At 45.0% G+C, this 9,387-nt stretch overlaps 1 protein-coding gene across 2 annotated transcripts in view; it reads right to left on the bottom strand.

Annotated features, from left to right (window-relative positions):
* Positions 1-4,917: 4,917 nt before the first annotated feature.
* Positions 4,918-9,387, bottom strand: part of GREB1 (growth regulation by estrogen in breast cancer 1) — a 114,203-nt gene continuing 109,733 nt past the window's right edge. For both annotated transcript variants that reach the window (XM_011960885.1, XM_011960886.1), the window contains exons 32-33: positions 8,898-9,036; positions 4,918-7,413 (exon numbers count right to left, since the gene is read on the bottom strand). In XM_011960885.1, the coding sequence (XP_011816275.1) occupies positions 7,250-7,413; positions 8,898-9,036 (303 nt within the window). In that variant the 3' untranslated portion in view covers positions 4,918-7,249. The remainder of the gene's footprint in view (positions 7,414-8,897; positions 9,037-9,387) is intronic.

The raw sequence follows: 9,387 nt of genomic DNA on the forward strand, positions 1-9,387 counted from the left end.
ACATATTAGCAGTGCTGGCCTTCACTACATATTAGCAGTGCTGGCCTTCACCAGGGTTTAGGAAGGTGATTGGTTCTCCAGCAGAAACAAATGTGAGGGGGAGGGGGAAGCTTCTCCAAAGAAGCAGGTTCCGTAGCTCCAAGCAGGTTCTGCCCCATGACAGGACTGCAAACACCTGCACACAGGTGAGCGTGTCTGGGGACAGCTGGTCAACCAAGAGGGTGGGGCCTTGAATATCACTGCTGTGATGAGATGATCATGCTAAGCAGGTTTCTCAGCTTCACAGGAAGGCAGCAATGCCTCTGAGTCTCATTGTTTGAGATAGGAAAGAGCAGGTAGAGATGGCATTTTCCCTAGATAGTGGAAACAGCACCATTCTTAACATGGATGAGAGAGTTACCCAGTTGAATTCAAGTGCAGACGTTGTGGATTCCAGATCCTCAGGCACAGACCGGCTTCCTGGCATGACTAAAACCAAAAGGATTTTCCTATCCTCCTCCTTCACTCAGATATCACCGAGGGTCTTCTGACTTTTGGAAACATTAAACAGTGTACTTTAACATAATTTTGCCTGAGAAAATGCTTTAAGGAATGGCAATTTCCTTGTTTGCTAAATATTATGAAGGAAAGCCCAGTGCTTTAATAATTGCATGGATTCCTTGAATCACTGGATCTAAAAACCAAGGAACATCAAATAATTATTAATGTGCTAACAGAACCTTCAGAGAACCTGGAAGAATCCATTCCAGTGAGCATTCCCAGGCTGCAGCTGCAGAGGGAACCCCAACTCCACCAGGCATCTAGAATATTCCTGGATAAGAAGAAGCTGAAAAACAAGTAAGGGAAGATGGATTGGGACTTTACTTTAAAGAATACATATAATTTATTTGGATTTTTTCATCCAATTTTGCTTTACATTTGATTCCTTTGTGTTTCAATGTCTTTGAACATCAACTGATGAGGGACTTTGATTTTGCCCCCAAAATATATAATAGGAGATGATTAATATTCAAACGTGGGGTGTATTAGCATTTTCATGCTGGTGATAAAGACATACCAGAGACTGGGTAATTTATAAAGAAAAAGAGGTTTAACGGACACACAGTTCCACATGGCTGGGGAGGCCTCACAATCATGGCAGAAGGCAAAAGGCACGTCCTACGTGGTGGCAGACAAGAGATAATGAGAACAAGTGAAAGGGCTTTTCCCTTATAAAACCATCAGATCTCATGAGACTTATTCATGACCACAAGAACAGTATGGGGAAAACCACCCCCATGATTCAATTATCTCCCACCGGGTCCATCCCATGACATGCGGGAATTATGGGAGCTACAATTCAAGATGAGATTTGGGTGGAGGCACAGCCAAACCATATCACAGGGACATCTCTACTTTGTTAGCAGATGGTTATTGGAACATGTCTCAGGGCCATCAAGCTGCATAATCCTAGCAGGCATAATTCACATTGCTCATCAAGATAGGTTAAGTGATGCCAACAACAACAACAACAACAACAAATAACTGTGAAATAAATTGTGCAATGTATTCCATGTTTATTGCAGCACTATTCAAAAAAGCCAAGATTTGGAGCAACCTAAGTGTCTGTGAACAGACGAATGGATAAAGAAAATGGGATACATATACATGATAGAAGGCCGGGCGCGGTGGCTCAAGCCTGTAATCCCAGCACTTTGGGAGGCCGAGACGGGCGGATCACGAGGTCAGGAGATTGAGACCATCCTGGCTAACAGGGTGAAACCCCGTCTCTACTAAAAAATACAAAAAACTAGCCGGGCGAGATGGCGGCGCCTGTAGTCCCAGCTACTCAGGAGGCTGAGGCAGGAGAATGGCGTAAACCCGGGAGGCGGAGCTTGCAGTGAGCCGAGATTGCGCCACTGCACTCCAGCCTGGGCGACAGAGCTAGACTCCGTCTCCAAAAAAAAAAAAAAAAAAAAAAACATATACATGATAGAGTACTGTTCAGCCATTAAAAAAAGAAAAAAAAAAAGAATGGGAGGCCAAGGCAGGTGGATCACGAGGTCAAGAGATCGAGACCATCCTGGCCAACATGGTGAAACCCTGTCTCTACTAAAAATAAAAAAATTAGCCGGGCATGGTGGTGGGCACCTGTAGTCCCAGCTACTCGGGAGAGCAAGACTCTGTCTCAAAAAAAAAAAAAAAGAATAAGGTTCTGTCATCTGCAACAACATGGCTGGAACTGGAGGTCATTATGTTAAGTGAAATAAGCCAGGCACAGGACAAACTGAATGTTCTCACTTATTTGTGGGAGCTAAGAAAATTAAAACAATTGAACTCATAGAGATAGAGAGTAGAATGATGGTTAGCAAAGGCTGGAAATAGTAGTTGGGGAAAGGGGTGTAGGGATGGGTAATGGGTACAAAAATACAATCAGAATGAATAAGATCTAGTATTTGATAGCACAACAGGATGACTATAGTCAATAATTTATTGAACATTTAAAAATAAGAGTATAATGGTTAATAACACATAAACCATTGTTTATGCTTGAGGTGATGGATACCACATTTACCCTGATGTAATTATTATACATTTTATGCCTGTACCAAATATCTCATGTGCCCCATAAGTATGTACACCTACTATGTACCCACAAAAGTGAAAAATTACTAAATTGTACAAGTAGTTAAAAAAAACTCTTCCTTAAAGAAAAAAAGAAACTAGAACCATAATTCTTTTTAATGTATTTATTATTCTTAACTGGTTTAGGATTAGTGTGATTTCTGGCCTTGCAGAAGTACAGGTGTCCATATTTTCCAATTCTCTGGAAGTTTTATTTTATGGTGGTAAAATATGTACCAAAAAATTTATTCTTGACATTTAGCATATTCACAGCGTTGTGTAACAATCACTACTCTCTAGTTCCAGACCATTTTCTGATTTTCTGGAATGATTTGTGTCACACAGAATTCTCTCTCCTTTGAAGGTAACTTTATATCCAACATGTTACTATGCCCATCAAATTTCATTTCTATTGGGCTCCTTCCTCTGTTTCTGAGACAGATGGAGTGGTCTCCATTTATGACTACAGAATTTATGCATTCTTCTCATATATATATATTTTTATAGAGGTGGGGTCTTGCCATGTTGCCCAGGCTAGTCTCTAACTCCTGAGCTCAGGCAATCCTCCCACCTCGGCCTCCCAAAGGGTTGGGATTACAGGCATTGAGCCACCATGCCTGGCCCTCTTCTCATATTTCTAACAGTTCTCATTTTATATATTTCATAGCATGTGGGCATGTCTACAGAAGTTTGTGATCAAAATATTAAATTCTATTCGGATTAGCTCTCTCAACCCAATCTGAGCACCTCCATCTATTATTAGGTAAATTTAATCAACTTATATTTGACTATTGATATATTTTGAGGTTTATACCCTCCAAATCTCATGTTGAAATGTGATCCCCAATGTTGGAAGTGGGGCCTGGTGGGAGGTGTTTAGGTCATGGGGGGCAATTCCATGGTGCTTAGATTGCTTGGTGCTGTCCTCAGGATAAGTGGGTTCTCCCTCTGAGTTCACGCGAGATCCGGTTGTTTAAAAGTGTGTGGCACCTCCCCACCTCTCTCCTGCTCTTGCTCTCACAATGTGATGTATCTGCTCCCGTCTGCCTTCCACCATGATTGGAAGCTTCCTGAAGACTTCACCAGGAGCAGATGCCAGCACCATGCTTCCTATACAGCCTGCAGAACCGTGAGCGAATAAATCTCTTATAAATCACCCAGTCTCAGGTACTCCTTTATAGTAACACACAAATGGACACACACACCTGCCATCTAATTTTGTTTCTTATTTGCCAAGATTTCCTGTTGTTCTCCCCATCCCCAACTGTTCATTCCTTATGTTGGATTTCATTGATTTGGTCATTGCTGTCTTCCCTTTAACGTTTTGGATGTTGGACATCCTTTCTTTTCTCCCAGTGGTCATCCGAAATGCTTAACATGCATATTTAAACGTTCCTTTTCTACCAGCATATTAATCAGTGCTGACCCAGTAAATCAAAAATTTCAGCTCAACTTCACTATTTTCTTAGTTTCTCCATCACTGATCACTCCCACCCCTGCTCCCATGTTGAGATCATTGAGGGCATGAGAGATTCATTCATTCACTAAGCGGGCACTCAATGAGCACATACCATGAGCTGGGCAAATCCCAAGCTCTGGGCATGCAGCACTGAATGTGTCTTACAGGATTCCTACCTTCATAGAAGGAGACAAAAATAGAAAAATGTATTCGATGTTAGTCGTTCCCCAATATGGGATGGCCTCGTTGGGAAGCTGACTTGCGAGTGGCAAGGGAACATCAGAGTGTGGGAGGGTCCAAGGGGCGTAGAGGGATGAGGGGCAGCAGGCCTGAGTGGGCACTTGCCTGGCAGGGTCCAGGGAGCTGATGGGCAGTGAGCAAGCGGGCCATTGACCTTAGCCATGGCCACATGCTTAACCCAGGTCAGTGGAGTATGGGAAGTGTGGTGGGAAGCGCTGCAGGGAATCAAATAGGCTCACTGCTCTAAACCACTTCCCTGGTAATCATCCAGACAAATGTCCCAGGTCCCTTCCGCCCTTTGCAGCCGCCATGAAGCTCAGAGTTCCCCCACACTATCTTCCCTTGGTGGCAGGCTTCTCTGCACATTCTGAGCTGGTTTCCTCCATATTTGTTCTGCTGCATGTCCACTGCAGTCTGCCTTTTTATCCTCAGGAATTCTGCAACATGTTAATATACTCCACCTTTACGGCTTTATTCTTACTTCTTTTCCAAAACTATCCATTTATTCTTATTTCTTTTCCAAAACTATCCATTTTAAGCAGGTAGTCCCCAAAGATGACTAGCCACACTACCTTCTCTCAAAACAATGCTATGAATACTCACCAACAAAACAATACATGCATTGTAAGTTTTATTTATAAGACTGGAACAGACAAGAATATTAGTTTGAGGGTTTTTTCCAATTTAAATTAACTAATAAAGTGGGAAGAATGACACAAAAGCTGCTATTTACAAAAGACAAGTATGATTAAAGAAGGTCAGTTTTTATTCCAAAATAGGAATAATGAGATATACAAAGTGATCATTTTATAAACACTGATCTAAATATTTAATACTCGTGGACTTTTTTTCTTAGGAAAAAAAGATTGACATCAACTCTTCGGCATCATCTTTTACAATCATTTATTCTTGGATTGTTATCCATTAGAGTGCTTATAAACGTCTTGGATAGATGTGTAAGAATGCATTCCGAGGCCAGGCGCCTGTAATCCCAGCACTTTGGCAGGCTGAGGTGGGCAGATCACCTGAGGCCAGGAGCTCAAGACCAGCCTGGCCAACACGGCGAAACCCCCCGTCTCTACTAAAAAAAAAAAAAAATTAGCTGGGCATGGTGGTGGGCACCCATAATCCCAGCTACTCAGGAGGCTGAGGCTGGAGAATCACTTGAACCCAGGAGGCAGAGGTTGCAGTGAGCTGAGATCGCACCATTGCATTCCAGCCTGGGCAGCAAGAGTGAAACTCCGTCTCAAAAAAAAAAAAAAAAAGAAAGGAATGCATTCTGATGATTACCTTGAACTGTCTTTAAACTTTTCCTTCAAGTTATGTGCCACTTCAAAACCAGTGTGGCATTGAGGGTAGGAGAGTGGGAGAAGGGAGACCTGGGCTGCAGAGTCCAGAGATCAGAACTTTGAACTGTGCTTCTAGCTCTTTCCAGCAGTGAGACCTTGGAAAGGTAAACTCTTTGCATCTCAACCTTCTCATCTTTCAAAGGGGAAGAGTAATTCCAATCACACAAGAAAGGATTGAACAAGATGAACAAGATGATCACTGTCCAGGTGCCTGGGCAATGGGTGGCCTCTCAACTGTGGCTTTAAAAACCATTCTGGGCCGGGCACGGTGGTTCACGCCTGTAATCCCAGCACTTTGGGAGGCCGAGGCAGGTGGATCACAAGGTAAGGAGATCGAGACCATCCTGGCTAACATGGTGAAACCTCATCTCTACTAAAAAATACAAAAAATTAGCTAGGCGTGGTGGCGGGCGCCTGTAGTCCCAGCTACTCGGGAGGCTGAGGCAGGAGAATGGTGTGAATCCGGGAGGCGGACCTTGCAGTGAGCTGAGATCACCACTGCACTCCAGCCTGGGCAACAGAGCAAGACTCTGTCTCAAAAAAAAAAAAACAAAAACAAAAAAACCATTCTGTCAGCCTGAGAAGGGGTGAGCCCTAAGAAATACATCTCCCTGCCTCCTCTCTTCTGTTCCCACCTCCTCTCTAGTCAAGCAAGATTCTTCCCTGAGGAACCAAACATCAGTAAGAGAAAATGAGCTACTTCAGCAACTGAAAACTAAACTCTAGTAAATTACAGTCATAAGTCTAGTTCTCATCAACTATTTTATATATCACTTTGGTTGTTTTCATTGTTTTTTGGTTGTTTTCATTGTTTGTTTCAAGTAAGCAATGTGGTCCTTTCTCCTTTGTAAGGCAAATTTTAGGTCAATCTCTATTAGCCTCATTTCCTCCTCCCCAACCCCCCCCAAAAAACCCTTTTAGTTTTAAAGAAAGCTTCTTTGCATTTTTGCCCTTTCTAAGAGGTAGGGTATTTACCCTACATTATTTTAATAGGATCATATTTGCTCTGAAGTAAATCAATTTGTTTAACTTTATGAAATTTGATGCCTTTGGGCTAGCCTCTGAAACAGCAAACTTATAGGCAATTAAATAATTCTTATTAAAACGATCTACTTATTTTTTCTTGTCTCCAGCCTTTACAGTTAAAATGTTCCTTTGGAATATTGCTTTGTAGGAGGTTACAGGGGAACCTACTTGGCTGAAATCCCATCTACTGAAATACTGGCACTGCTACAATATAACCCAAGATTCTTTAGAACTAAGAGAAAAAAATCAAGTTTGTCCATGGAAGCACACGAATGTCAGGACAGGAAGCAGATACCTGTTCCTTGTGAAACAGGCTTTAAAACAGCCCTGGGCAATGGGCTGGCCCAGAACTTGGGAGTCTCAAGTTTTCATTCCCACCCACTGCGGAGTCTTTTCCTGGCTCCCAGGACCACAGCCTCAGTGGCCCATGTGTACTATGAGGGGCTGCGCTGCAGACAGTCCCTGGGGTCCATTCCAGTCAAACACCCCACAGTTCCAGGCCTCCCTTTAGCCTCAACAGCATGAGGGCTCTGAGCACTCATCTCTTCCAGAAAACTCGCCACTGTCTTCCTCAGATGTGTCGTCCGGTCAGAAAGAAGAGCGGTCGGTCTTCCCTGGCATTGGCGGTCTGGAACTCATCGCGCAGCCGGAACTGCCACTCATCCTCGAGCTCCAGGCGGACAACCGTCTGGCGCAGTGAGCTCCGGTCCTGACAGATGACACACAAGGTCGCACCTGTGTGGACAACGGCAGAGGTGTGGGAAGGAAAAAGGTGAGTTTATCCAGATGAAAGCGGCTGCCTAGATTCTACTTGCAATGGCAAGACAGGGCACTGCTGGGAAGGGCAGAGGCGGCGTCCAAGTCAGCCTCTTGCTTCTTTCAGGATGATGTGCAATCTTAGCGAGACAGGAGTGTGGCTGGGATGCGGCAGGTGTGCGGGGGAGAAAACACGGAGGCAGAAGGAAAGCTGAGCAGGGATTGAACTGAGACGCGGAGAGGAAGGAGAGAGGCTGGTCGAATTGCAAACCAAGCATCCTCAGCCCCAGCCGGTAGCTCACATACCCCACCCTACCTACCCCAGCTTACAGCTTCATCCCCCTCTTCTGCCACCCATCCAGGCCTGGGGCAGCCCCCACTGTCCCATGTGACGACCACAGGAATTCTCCTTCCTCTCAATTCCCAGCACATGGCGACACGTCAACCCAGTCTCCTCCACGCTTTCCCTCTCTGCTTCCCCCCCACCTTCATGTCCAGTCCTCCCTTTAGATGAAATGTTTCCCAAGGCAGAGACTGCTGTAGAAACCTCTTGATCTTTCCCAAGGCCTTAGACGCTGCTGGTGCTCACTCAGTGCCTGCTAGAGAGGAAGGTCAGAGCCAAGGGCCACCACGGAAAGCGAAGGTCAGCTAGGGATCTGAGCAGGACTGGAAATGCAGACTGGAAATCGTGTTTGCAAGTCATGCAGAACAAGTGCTTGTCATTCTCAACCAAGCTGGCGCAGACCAGAGGAAGGCTGGCGTAAAAGCCAAGGTGGTGTGGGACCTCCCAGGACGAGGAGGAAGACTCGTCTACCGGGGGAAGAGTGTCAGCAACGACTGGGACACTGATGCGAAGGATTTGGGTTGGAAAAGAACACAGATGGCTGGTGTGGTGGCTCATGCCGGTAATCCCAACACTTTGGGAGGCCGAGGTGGACAGATCACCTGAGGTCAGGAGGTCAAGACCAGCCTGGCCAAGATGGCAAAACCCTGTCTCTACCAAAAATAGAAAATTAGCCGGGCGTGCTGGCAGGCGCCTGTAATCCCAGATACTCGGGAGGCTGAGGCACGAGAATCACTTGAACCCGGGAGGCAGAAGTTGCAGTGAGCCAAGATTGCACCACTGCACTCCAGCCAAGGAAACAGAATGAGACTCCGTCTCAAAAAAAAAAAAGAAAGAAAGAAAGACAAGAAACACAAAGGCTAAAAAAGTCTGCAATTCATCTAAAAGAAAGGGGGACGTATCTTGCCTCTACCCAAACAGGCATAGGGAAAAGAGAGCCCCTGGAGATCAAATCCCAGCTCTCTTGCACGCTCCTGGGTGGCTGAGGCAGTCCCTTCCCTCTCTGATCCTCAGTTTACCCACGGGCAAATAAGCACTAGGCCCAAAGGTCCCCTCCTCAGGGTACCCAGTGACTACCGCCATTGAAGACAAGGTGCAGGGTTAAGAGTACAAAAGTTACCTTTCAGAAAATGAAACTTTTTCAAAAAGCTAGCTCCCACAAAAGAGTCACAGAGGTACAGCAACAGTCCACTGAACAGCAAGTCCGAGCAGCTGATGTTTAAAGAGTGGGGCCTGGAGCTCACATAGCAAACAGAAATCTGAAAAAGAAGAAATCTAAGAGAGAGCACCATTTTCTATGAAATGCTCAGTAATGTTTGCATCTAGTAAATACCAACTGCTTGGTCCAGCTCAAGATTTTTGGGGGGCCAGAGACAATATTTGTATGTTTTTTCCAAATCTGTATCTGAAAAATCAATTCTGGAAGTTTTATCCAGATTTATCTAGTCATGAGTTCATCTGAGAATCAGAATATTTAGGCGGGGCACAGTGGCTCCCACCTGTAACCCCAGCATTTTGGGAGGCCGAGGCGGGTGGATCACCTGAGGTCAGGAGTTGGAGACCAGCCTGGCCAACATGGTGAAACCCCATCTCTACTAAAAATACAAAGA

The sequence above is a fragment of the Colobus angolensis genome, unplaced genomic scaffold, assembly GCF_000951035.1.
Source record: "Colobus angolensis palliatus isolate OR3802 unplaced genomic scaffold, Cang.pa_1.0 Scaffold53, whole genome shotgun sequence".
Classification (NCBI taxonomy): Eukaryota; Metazoa; Chordata; class Mammalia; order Primates; family Cercopithecidae; genus Colobus; species Colobus angolensis.